Source organism: Sipha flava, unplaced genomic scaffold (genome assembly GCF_003268045.1).
Source record: "Sipha flava isolate LNK unplaced genomic scaffold, YSA_version1 133_pilon_pilon, whole genome shotgun sequence".
Lineage (NCBI taxonomy): Eukaryota > Metazoa > Arthropoda > Insecta > Hemiptera > Aphididae > Sipha > Sipha flava.
Window position 1 is genome coordinate 89,261 of NW_020271759.1, and position 13,605 is coordinate 102,865.

At 25.3% G+C, this 13,605-nt stretch overlaps 1 protein-coding gene across 1 annotated transcript; it reads left to right on the top strand.

Annotated features, from left to right (window-relative positions):
- The first annotated feature begins 1,703 nt into the window (after window positions 1-1,703).
- On the top strand, window positions 1,704-13,112 carry LOC112679288 (syntaxin-like). Its single transcript, XM_025549032.1, has 9 exons — window positions 1,704-1,858; window positions 7,902-8,030; window positions 8,919-9,018; window positions 9,105-9,179; window positions 10,548-10,745; window positions 11,122-11,198; window positions 11,281-11,418; window positions 12,674-12,784; window positions 12,895-13,112. Exons 1-9 carry the CDS (start codon window positions 1,826-1,828, stop codon window positions 12,994-12,996), a joined length of 963 nt encoding a protein of 320 aa, XP_025404817.1. The 5' UTR covers window positions 1,704-1,825; the 3' UTR covers window positions 12,997-13,112.
- Window positions 13,113-13,605: the final 493 nt, after the last annotated feature.

The following is a 13,605-nucleotide window of genomic DNA, read 5'->3' on the forward strand; positions in this document are numbered from 1 at the left end:
GAATATTTTTTTTATATTTCATGAATAAGCAGATTGTCCTTTGTAATAATAATTACAATAGTTAACAAAAGTAACTTCTATAATATAGATATAAAATTGTTTTAAACATTTTTCAATGATATGGCAAAAATCTTTACAAATAATTATTTTATAACCAAAATTAAAATGATAATAATAATTATAACGAATGATATCTAAAACGCCTTTCCTAAATTTATCGCGAGATATATCAAAAAAAATCAAAATGTATACAAATAGAATTTGATACAGATAAAGATATAGGGAGAAAAGTTCATACTGCTAAATTAGTTATACATTTGAGTACAAAAAAAAAAAATAAATATCTAGTAAAATGTACTGGAACATATAACCCAATTTGAAATAATAATTCTGGAAAATGGATGTTATGATTAATAAGGCCATAAATTAATATTATATCAGCTGAATTACGCCTAATTTCATATGAAACTAGACCAAGTCCATCGAAGTGTTCGTAACAATAGAAATTGGAAGCTTTCATTTAAAAACTAATGTTTTTAAAAATTTTTACCGTATCTAGGGATAGAAAACGAGAATTTATTCCCGGACGTAAAATTATAGAGGTGTAATTTTTGTAATTATTAACAACTAATTTGATATTTTCAAGTTTCTTAAATACTGTTATTAGGTTAAAACTCAATAAGTACGATTATATATTAATTATAAGAAAAAAATTCTCATGAAGAGTATTTGATAATTGGTAATAGGGCGTAATTTTAACATTTTCCACGGGTGTAAAAATTCCTAGTTATCCTCTGATCGTATCTACATTTTCAATTTTTAAAATATGAGCCATTTATCTAAATTCTAAATGAGATCTAGCCAAAGAACAGTAAAATGATTTTAAGCGAACTGTATTGTTAAAATGAACAGTGGTTTTACTTAAAAACCCAAACAGTTTAAAAGCTTTATTGACAATTATATTAATGTTAAATTTAAAATCAGAACTGAAAAAAATACCCAAGTCCCTGATGGAAGCAGTGGTAAAGGTACATGGAAATTGTTTTCAGTATGGGATAATTTTTTTATGAACACATAATTTTCTAAAAATATCGTATTACCACTGTTCGGCGTAGTTCATTATCACTTTTGCTATTTATTATAAAAGTACGAACTATTATAACTAGAAATTATTCATTAGAAAATAATTTTTTTATTTTTAAAGTTTAAAACATCAATATTTATGATGTATAAAAATTAAAAACAGTACTTGAAAAACCTAAAATATTTTCACTTGAAATTTCATTATGGAACACGGCCCAGATGCCTTCTCCTCCTATATACACCGCTGGATGGAAAACACTCAATACTGAATATTTCATAATTAAAGGACTTATAAATTATAATAATACTATATTGGATCATTAAACCCATAACAATAAAATACACTCTGAGATCAAACGATCTGAATTAATACAAACTATTTTATTTAGTTTTCATTAAAGAGAAAATGACATTTAATTAATTTATCAGTATAACTTATTAAAATAGTGAAGACAGCAAATGTAATTTTTTCAAATAAATTATGAATAACATTAAAAAATACAATAAAAATGTAATTACGTTCGTAATCATCTCATGTTGTAGTTGGTAGGTACGTATAAAGTGGGAGTTACATAAAGCTGTTAGTTGTTACTGTTTAAAAACTCGTGAATCGTTTTAGTTTTAATTTTGTTAGCGTCGAGTGTGGAGTGTGCTTAAACGAATTGATTTATTTTAATCTTTATTATTAAGTATGTTTGTGCTGTATAAGTGAATTGTTTTTATTATATAGACATTTTCAGCTATGATTAAAGATAGACTCAAAGAGTTACAAGCTGTAAGTAGAATTTTTAATTTTTACTTAGCTATTAAAAAAAATATATTTACCTTTCAAATATTCTAATATACCTGAAATTAAAATATTTATCAGTACCCAGAAATATTAAATTAATTTTAATATGAATGTATCAGGTACTTGACGTTTTCATTGCATGATTCAAAAACATTAAATTTGATTTCATAATATATTTATCCACGTCGTTTGATATTTTGATATTCATATTAATTTTATCGCTTATTATAATAGTACAATGATTGTTTTATTATTTTTTACATTAATATTTTTATATTATTTCAAATATATTTTACAATTTCATCTATTAATATACTCGACAATCTCCAATTTGTTTATATCAAATAAATAATTAAACGATAATAAAAACTAAAAAGTTTTACAAATCAGAAATTATTTATTTTGATACATATATTTCCTAACCATATCGATTTTTTAATAGTCAAGCTTGAAGCTATTCATAAATAGACACCTAACAAACGCGAATATATACTTTAATTAAACGTTATCGAAATCTAACATCCATTATATTGTTTTTACAAAATATCTTCCCGTGATTTTCTTATTGTCTTGGTTTAATATAAAATATTTCTTCATTTACTTAATTTATCATCTATCTATATCTGAGTTCAGCAAATGCATTATTTAATTGTTCATTGTATTACCACATTAATATCGCAGTAATACAATATATAACCTTGGATTTCAAATATTTGATTGAGACACATTTATAATTATGAGTTAATTACACTTGTCTTATCAGCTGAAACTGTAAAAACACGAAGAGAATTATTTAGTAATGTACAGAATATAGAATTGTACAGACAAAGGAGTTTCTGGTGTTAAGACACCAACCAGAAATAAATCATTTTGAGGACACACTATATTTGTTTTCTACGACTTTTCAGTTGATTAACTATGTAAATACTCGTTTTGACAACCGAACAAATATAATCATTTCCAACTACAATCCGTCATCCTAATTTTGTTTGTGTGTAAAGTACGGATTTTACGAACGATGGTCCTTAAAGTTTGATGTGTCGTAGGTAAAATATGAATAGATGTTTTCCGTTGTTTGGGTCGCGTTTAGACAAGGCTCGACACGATTTTAAGGACGTAGGAGTCGTGGTATATACGATGATTCTCGTTGCTCATTACAATATTATTTTGGTGTACCTACATAATTTAAACGATACAATGCATTTATATGCACAGGTTGATTATAAACAAAAATTGCGAGTTTCCACGTAGAGTACGCAGTTATTTATATACCTGCACATACGTATATGATGTATAATATACAGTTTTTTTTTACCACACACGCACAATTGATGTATTGTTATGCCAACTGTCCTGATCTGTTGAAAATGGCACCAATTAATTTTCCCCAACACAATGACTTCAAGGCTTGCAGAGGTGAGCGCTGTTAATGTTCGGTGGTGCGGAACCATAAGGAACATTATTTTTATTGTGTTCGTAATAATTCATAGCGAATAAAAGGCTGTATTAGTCAAACAAAATACTGGAAAGAAAAAAACTATTAAGCTATCTGTTTTACATTATATTTCCTATGTTTTATAGCCTAGAAAAAAATAAACAAGAACATTTTCCGTAGAAGGACGATACACTAATAACATTGATGTAGTCGTATTATATACCTATTGCACAATATATAACTCTGTAAAAAAAAAACCCATAATCCAGTAGTTAAAGTGAAGATAGAATGTCGATAAAAATATAATAAGGAAATGTTCAAAAATAATATGTATAAAAATTTTATTTTACATGTTCGTGCAACTTTTGAAGTGTGAAGAATATTATGATTTTTAAACTATATGTATATTTATATTAATAAATTTGATAATTATATTCTATATATATTTAAAATTATCTACAAAAATAAAGTATTAATTAACTTATACAGATAAATCTTAAATTACTTTAACAATTAATGTGTTCAAGCCGATATATTTAGTATACAATTAAAGCATATATGCTTACATATATGTTTGTATCAAATATTTATACTAACATTTTAAATTACATTCATTACCTATTTACAACGAGTAATAATTTGACATTGTTAAATATTTTAAATAATTTAATAATCTACTATAGATCAGATTTTAATTGAACACTCATATTAATTACAAATAATTTTAATTAAATGTATTTAAAAATTAGGGTAAAGAGAATACGTGTGTACAATTTTTAGTTATAGTTGATAGTTTGGCGCGCAAAAAAAAATATCCTGATAAACCAGAAGAATGCAATATTAAATACATGAATTATTTTTTATTTATTAATTATTTTTATTTGAAAAATCAACGATTCATAATTTTCAGTAATTTACAGATAGTACAATAAGTACTTTAAGATTAAAATTAACTAATATAAAGAAAGAATAATATTGGAATTTTATAAAAACCTATTGTAAAACATCAATATGTGTATACTGATAATAATTTATGCTATCATAATAATTTATATCATTTAATTTCAATGGTGATAAATTATATTGATTATTTTAATGATAAATACATGCGTTTAAATCTAGAACGTGTCATAAGTTCAAATTTAAAGACCATTTTATAACAGAAATCTTATCATTCAAAATAACTAGTCTAACAAAATATTGTTATTTATTACATTAATTATTAATCATAACTCATTATATGTTTATAATTATCTGTGCTCTGTGCTATCATTTTTCAATTGTCAATACATGTATACACACGACTATATTTTCTTGAAATTTTTCACCTACTTATCGTATTTTTCCAGATGTCATTTTTTCAACAAACAATTTTAAAAAGATATTATTAAATTTTTAGAATTCAACTAATATACATATCGTATACACATACATGATATATGTAACTAATATTTTCTAAATTAATTCATGAGTGGAAATTAAGGAAATATTCTTTGTGTCTAAACGTTTAAATTATTAATATTATTTATTTACATACTATAAATTATTTTTAGTTTGTAGCTATGTATATTTTTTAAATTATATTATTTTATAACTACAGTAGAACCCGTTTAAAATGCTCTCCAAAGGATCAGTTAAAAATAGCGTCTTAAGCGGGAAATCGTATTACGCGGAAACAAATTATGTTGTCAAAATCAAAGGACTCGTAAAAATGAGCGTATTAGCCGAGAAATCGTCTTAAGCGAGAGCGTCTTAAACGGGTTCTACTGTAGTTGAGTATTGGAATTAAAATATTTTCTTGAAGTTCCTATCCGTTTCGGCTGACGGAATTTATATTTAATATTACTTTTATTTCTAACGATTTAATAATGTAATTAATTTGTTGTTGCACTAAAACAGTCGCGAAGATTTTCTACCAATATATCCTTCATCTACTAACATTTATTTTCCTTTTATTTTTCTCTGAAGTATAAATTACAGCAATCCATGTATTTAGTTATTCCTCATTATGTACCCCAGTTATTCTAATTTTCATGTTTTTATAGTCTTCAGTAATTATTTTTTCTTTTGCATTCTTTGAAGTACATACACGTTGGATAAACGATCTGTCTATGAGATTTTTAAGACTCGATGGTACATCCACAATTCCAACCCCTCGTTTGTCTTACTTAATATTTCAGTTAATGTTTAAGTTTCAGCTCATTTATAATATATTATAATTTATGTGTTTATGTCAGTGATAAGATGTATCCTTGTATCACTCTTATTTGTTTTGGAATATCGTTTAACATTTCTGTTTCTACACGTATAGCTAGAGACATATTTAGAGTTTTGACGCCCTAGATACAGTATTATTGCCACCCCTACACATGTTTTATACGATTTTCAAAAAAAGGTAATATTTATTATCAATGAATTTTACGTATATATAAACGTAGATATAAACAAGTGCGCCCAGGGATTAACTTAAGAAGACAGTATTGACAGAGATAGGTGGAAAAAAGTAGTAAAGGCAGCGAAAGTCCTTCAAGGACAGTAAAAGCTGAGGAAGAAGAAGAAGATGAATTTTACGTGATCAACTTTTGATAATATTATCATGAAAATAAAAATCGCTATAGGTCACTTTACAAATTCTTAAAATATTAAAATTTTTAGATTGACTAATGAAAATAGATAATGGATTAGGGTTACAAAAAAATACTCCCACCCTTTAATTCCAAAAAAATGTGCCGCTCGAGGCGATGGTACCCGCTCTCTCTCCCCTAAATACATTCCTGCGTATAGCTGAGGTTTGGTTCCATTATAAATTACTTATTATACTCATGTCCTTATCGTAAATTCCAGAAGATTCTAAATTTCTATCTTATTTGTTTTTGAAACTTATTGTATCTAAATATCTTAAATACTGGACAATGGTCATAGATAAAATGTAATTAAATGTATTATTATAAAATGATTATTATTTTTTTTCTAATAAACCTGAGGTACCTATTTCATATTAATACAATTATTGATAATCAATGAACATGTTATATTTTTTTTTCAATTAATTGGTTTACTGAGAGAAAGTGGAAATTAAAAACTACATCTTAATAATGTGTCTAATGAAAAATACAAAATTATATTTCATCATTAAGATAAATTTATTTTAACTATAAAATGGTTGACTTTTATTCTGTATTATAAATTATATTGATACACATAGATTTATGTTAATTAATAATTTAACAGGTAAAGGTACTTTCATAGAAAACCATATAATTGATTCTATAATATGGCGATTGTCAAACTTAATACGTCTAAGTTAATACAAATGTAATTTGTACGAGTACATAAAATAAAACATTCTTTATGTAATAGTACCTATAAATTATTTATGTCAAATCAGTTTTAAATTACAGTTGATAGTATTGATTTACCTAATACTTAAAATTAGAATAATAATTTATATTCAATTTTTCGGAGCATCCGAGTTGGGTCCCGAGTACTAGGGGCTAATCGCAGATAGTGTACTAGTTGGGTCCCGGATTTTTAAAAGTACTACACTAGTTGGGTTCTGAATTATTTTAGGTATTACACTAGTTCCTGAATATTTTTTGGCAAGTACTATACTATACTAACATTTTACTTCCCATTTTAACAGATTTAGGATTGTCTATGATCTATTTAGACCACAGGTAAGGTTAAAAATGTTTTTATATATATTTTTTTTTAATGGTAAAGAAGCTAAAAAACAAAAAAAAAACTATAAAAAACATTCTTAATCATACTTTTGGTCCATATCGATCATAGACAGTCCTAAGTCTGTTAAAATGGGAAGGAAAATATTAGTATAATATAGTACTTTCCAAAAAAATATTCAGGAACTAGTGTAGTATCTATAAAAATTCGGGACCCAACTAGTGTAATACTTAAAATAATTAGGAAACCAACTAGTATAGTAATTTTAAATTCGGGACCCCATTAGGATGCAGCCAAATTTTTGACTCTAAAGCAGCGATTCTCAACCGAGGGGTCACCAACAATTTTTTAGGGTCGCATTATGCGAAAAAAAATATTTCAAATCAACAACAGCAAAAGAGTCATTAAATTAAAAAAATATTAAAATTTACATAATTTTTATTTTTTTTCTATTAATTAACGCCAATCGGCTTTTATAATATACTTTTTTTGTAAAATATATACATAAATAAATATTATAATAACAGTTTGTAACATTTTTCAATTCTTACATTACAAAAGGGTCATAAGATTTATTAAAAAATATTAAGCCTTGTGATATATAGCTGTCTATAATAGATAAATAATTATGTAAGTTTTTAAATCTTATGAGAAAAAAAATGGAGCTTTTAAGTAAATTTAAGCCCCTTCCTTCTTAATTACTCCTATGAGTAATGATTTTCATGATTTTTATCTACTTCTGTTTGTTTATTTATATTTATTTATTTGATGTACTTTAACAATGTAAAATACATTTTGGCTATAATTACCTATAATTATTTTTTATGTTCAAACTTACTCAATAAAAATTCTCTAACCTTACTTAAAGAATTATTATTGATCACTTTTATGGATTAATTGTAATTTTAATAGATCGTTGAAGATGTGTTACCAAATCACGTTAGCAGAATGGATTCCCAAAGTAACATTAGAGGATTCGACAACGTTGCTCTGGATATTCAAGACTCCGAATACGGTTACATGGAACATTTCTTTGACCAGGTTAAAACATATTAAGATTATATAATATTATTTTATTATTATATGTTATTGATAATAATTAAATATCCAAAAACTAATTTAATTAAAACTTAAGTTAAATGGTTAGTACAGTCATCAACATTAAATATTTCACCATATACCTATTTTTATTATAAGAAATGCTGTTAATAGAAAGGTATAGAAGGTACATTTATGTAAATGATTATATTCATAAAAATAATTTTAAAAGTTGTAAATTTTTAATTAATCCATTGACTTCTGAACAGTGATTGCTATAGTGTTTTTTACATTATTATTTATACATTATCCTTATTAATTCTTACAATTTTACAAATAAATACACATTAAAATAATAGTATTATATATATATATAAATCTGTTTTGTTTAATAAGTACCTTATTATAATTATCAGGAACCGGATTAAGAGTTTATCGGGCCTGGAGCATAATAGTCCAAAGACCCTTAATCCTTATAATATTTATTACCGATAACTGAATTTTATTTCTTTAAAAAAATGATATAAAGGAATTGATTATACAGAAATATTTTTAACAATTTTTAATATTTGTTAATTTTCATTACATGCAAATATACTATAATATTATTTAAATTACAGATACAAATAATATAATAACGAAAATTAAAAAAATGTGTAACCAAAATAAAATTTAAATTTAAAATATTTTGAACTGGGTTTATGATAGAAGGCCCCTTTGGGACATTAAATATTACAGGGCCTGGCGCCCGAGCTCTTAGGCTCCGTGCTTAATCCGGCCCTGATAATTATTATTAATAGTATTTATAATCAATGGTTCTAGTATTAAGACTTCTTTTTATAATAATATATTTTTAGGTATCAAATAAAAAATATTTCAAAAAATTTACAGATCGAACTATGTCGACGAAAAATTTCACATATTAAAGAACACGTAGTACTGATGAGAAAATTACATGGAGAGTTACTACTTCTTGCTAGGCAAGATGAAAGTATGATATAGTCATAAATGCTATTGTAACCATCTTAGATGATCAATTTTCAATATTTTTATTAATTCATTTTTATTGTTTTGCAGATATGAAACGAGATATAGATTTAAAAACGGAAAATGTAAAAAAAATGGGAAAACAAGTCAGCACTACATTAAAAGGTCTGAAAAATAAACAGTATATTGTAAATATTTAAATGTATTTTATTATAAATTTAAGTTATTTAAATTAAAATTTTATTAACTATAAATTGCTGCTGTTTAACTCTATTGAATATACATAAAATTATTTTTATTTATTTCTATTTAATTATTTAATTTTTATTATTAATTTATTTAAATTTTATTTTACACTATAAAAATATAAATATTACAATTTGATATACAATGGTGTTATGGTATAATGAACGCTTACATAAAAAATCTTAAGAATATTTTATCAAAATAATACGGATATCAGTGATAATCGTATATATATATATTAGAGGCACATAATTGGGCAAGGTGATATCCGTAATAAAAAAATCGCAAATGGTAATCTGTAGGCTGTCCAGAGCGGATACTCATTTATCAAGGTCTTGGACTTAGGAAATGTCATATAAACAACTACAATTATTCTTTAAAACCAAGGCCCTTCAATGGCGATTCATAAAATACCTATACACGCGACGTCTTTAATTGTGTGACATACATTTAAGTACATTCACACTAGTAAATAACTACTTACCATAAGAGTAGATGAAAACTCAGCTAAAAAAAATACATTGTTGTAAATTGCTATAAAAATAATACAATATCAAAATTTTTCAATAAGTTTTTTCATAAAAAGCACATTTAATAATTGCTTAATCATTTGAATTGTATTTCCTATTTATCTACGGGATTACATGAAATGTATTACTTATTAATTAGTAATTAATAATTTTATTTGTAAAGGTATATTTCATTAACAAAAATAAAACATCATAATGAAATCTAATGCAATAATCGATTTTAAAATAATCAAAACAAGTAGGACTTTTGAAAGTTACTACTAATTCAAAAAATAATTAAATTCAAATTTACGAACAAATTATTATTCGTAGATATTAGTCAAGTATAAAAATAGTAGTACTTAGTAATCAGCATATACCACGGTATATACAGTGGTGAATCTAGGAGGTAAGTAATTATGCTTGGCTCAGGTTCTGTAGGTATATGGGCACTCTAATGTTTATGAAAAATAAAAAAGTTACGGACGTATACCGTATTTCTAACTACGTAAGAGCATTGCATTTTTATTTAACCCGAGCGTCAAATTTCCTAAATCCAACACTGAGAATATGGGTTCACAAAACAACTATAATAATAAGATAAACTTTATTTTATGTTTAAAAGTTCTACTAAAATTAATATTTTTGTATTGTGACTTCCGAACCATCTAAGAATCCTGAGACTACAATGTATGCAAATTATCTAGGCTGAAAATAAACCACGTTACTACATCTGTTCTGGAAATATTGTAATAATGCGAAATCTCGTTTTATTTAGGCTTAGAGAAACAGATTACCCAAGAAGAAGATGAGTCTTCTAATGACAATGAACAAGTGAGCGCCGCGCTGCGGATACGAAAAACTCAACATGCCACTACTGTACACATGTTGGTCGAAGCTTTGGCCGAGTTCAATGCTGAGCAAATCGACTACAAGGAAAAATGCGAAGAACGAATGCAAAAAGTCGTGTCCATCGGTGAGGATAGAACTTTGAAACATTATCGTTAACAATGGAGTATTTTTAAAGTTTTTGTTGTGGGAAGATTTTAAATGTTTTTAAAAAATAAGTGATTTTATAATATTATAAAAAATACACATAAGGTATGAATTAATAATTATATTATTCTATTATTATTATAAATACAAATTAAGAATTATTTACAACATGATATAAATGTTCTTTTTCTCTGTACCTTCGTGTCATATAATTTATGATTTTTGAACCTTTTTTTTCTTCTAGGAGGGTCGAGACACAGGAACCCTCCTCTATCAAAACAATACGCCATTGATTATTAAAGTATAGTTATTAAGGTTTTAATGACTTTTATAAAATTGTGTTTCTTGTTCAATAGCAAAAGCTGAAATATCCAATGACCAATTTGACGAACTAGTTAGCCAAGGCAACTACTCAGCCGTGTTTAACGGAAACGTAAGAACGATCGCGGCTTTCACGATGGCACGTGCTTGAAACGAAAAAATAATTATTATAACAGACGTGTGTGATTTTTTAGATCATAGCTGAAACGCTTGAGGCCAGGAGAACGCTGGAGGAAGTCCAAGACAGGCACATGGAGTTGATAAAATTGGAAAAGAGCATCCAAGACCTTCGAGATATGTTTGTTGAAATGGCTTTGTTAGTCGAAAAGCAAGTATGACAATCGATGAAAATATTATACTAATATCCACCTATTTCTTAATAGCCATTTGGTAAAAGTTTATATCAACTTGAGTGTTCCAATGTTATTTACAATTCCCATGCATTTTTGTTGTCATTGATGTTTGTTTATTGACTATGTCAATTCTTTATGTCTATAAATGCAAAAATGTGGTTCTTACGATACTACTTTGAACGTATAATTATTCACAATATAGTTATAATGTAAACATCCATATATATTTTTTATTATTTTATTTATTCTATCATCAATAACAACTAGTTTTAAGTAGATATAGTGCGTCATGAACTTAGTAGTTATGACAGTTATGATAGTAGTATGTAGTTTTGACTTTTTTAATAATTCATAAATAAATTCAAAAATTATAATTCATCGTATAAATTAAGTTAAGCTGATTTTATATCATTAAATCAAATAATAAAAGAAAATAAAAAGACAAGAGTCTCTTTTCATCCTTGTGGCTTTAGATGTTTCTTTCACTTTCTCACACAAATAATATGCATATAGCAATATCTTACACTCGTTAATTATGTTGTATACACTTAATTTTGGATCTAATGTATTTATAGTTTAAAGAATTTTTCCAAGTAGATGATATGACTACGAAAGTCGATTATACTATTTTATGGTATGTTATGAATTTAATTCATAATACAATTATTTAAAATTTACTCACGCACAATTGGTCGTGCGTTTCATAAGAATTAAAAATATTATGATCAGTTTGTGATGAGAATATTAATTTATTATAAACATGATTAATACCTACTTACCACTGTATAAATATCAGTATTTATTAATATAATTATTTGAAGAAATAAATAGACATATACTATTTGTGATAATTGCGAATTTTTAATTTAAACTTATCATTATAGTTGCAATAATATGCAATAATACGATTACAGCGCATAATAATTACAATCATGATAATTTAAATTTAAAATGTTTACTTTTTCCATAGTAAAACTAATAATTCTACAATATAAATTAAAAATATACACACATAAATATATATTTATTTTCAATGTCTCACTTTCGAAATGTAAATTAATTTTCCAAGAATTTATTATTTTTTATTATATCTTTGAGTACACAAACTAAATTCTGTGCAGATTTAAAAATAGAAAGTTTTCTAATATAGAAATCGATAAATGCCTACATTAATGGTTCAAAAACTATAATAAATTTGTTTTAATTTTAATTTTATATATTTGGTTGATTGTAGGGTGATATTGTTAATAGTATAGAACAGCATGTTTTACGGGCTGGAGAAGCTGCAGAGAATGCTAAGGTGGAAACTAAAAAAGCAGTAATATACAGCAGTAAAGCAAGAATGGTATGTATTTACAATGTAATTTACGAATCATATAAAATTTGTAAATTTCATTCAAAATACATACGAATAACAATATGATTTTCTATTAAAATCGTTTGATTTTGTTACAGAAAAAAATCATTTTTATGATGATAAGCTTTTGTATAATGTTATGTGTGGTAGCATGGCTGTACTCGAGTTTTTTTGATAATGACGATAACACTGAAACCTGAAATTTCTACTATTGATTATTTTTTTATATAACTGTTAAGTAAAATGTTCTGTGATATTTGTACAACTATGTATCAGTACAATTATAGACTAAAATAAATAGGTTAAATGTAAATAATGACTATGTTTTTAAATTTTAAATATTATACAATATAATATATGTATATATGATGTACCTATATTGTTTGTAAAATGGCGTATTTTAATAAAAGTTTAAAAACACATATATTTATCACATCTATATGAACAATTATATATTTACTTGTAGACCAGTCAAGATTAACTGATTGGGATTGGTAAAAAATTGCATCCAAATTGGTTATTAAAAATATATACTAATTGCATGAAAGCAATTTATGATCAATCTATATTATATCCTGTTGACACGTAATTTTTAATTGATTGTGCCTTTTTTTAAGACTAGTTAAAATAGTATTACATGTGCACATTATGAATAAACTATAATTTTTACTGTTAGTTTACAAATAAATCAAATGTTGCTGATCATTAATAAATTTAACTAATTAATTAGGTATGATATGTAAATAAAAATTAAAGAAGTTGTATAATTATTATGAAAAAATCTGTATGATAATTTAATAAAATCTTTT

Bases quoted from the DNA above. Each gene is read 5' to 3' on its own strand.
- LOC112679288 (XM_025549032.1), top strand. From the start codon at position 1,826: ATGATTAAAGATAGACTCAAAGAGTTACAAGCT. The intron at 9,019-9,104 runs GTATGATATAGT...ATTGTTTTGCAG, and splicing joins TCTTGCTAGGCAAGATGAAA to ATATGAAACGAGATATAGAT. The intron at 9,180-10,547 runs GTCTGAAAAATA...CGTTTTATTTAG, and splicing joins AGTCAGCACTACATTAAAAG to GCTTAGAGAAACAGATTACC.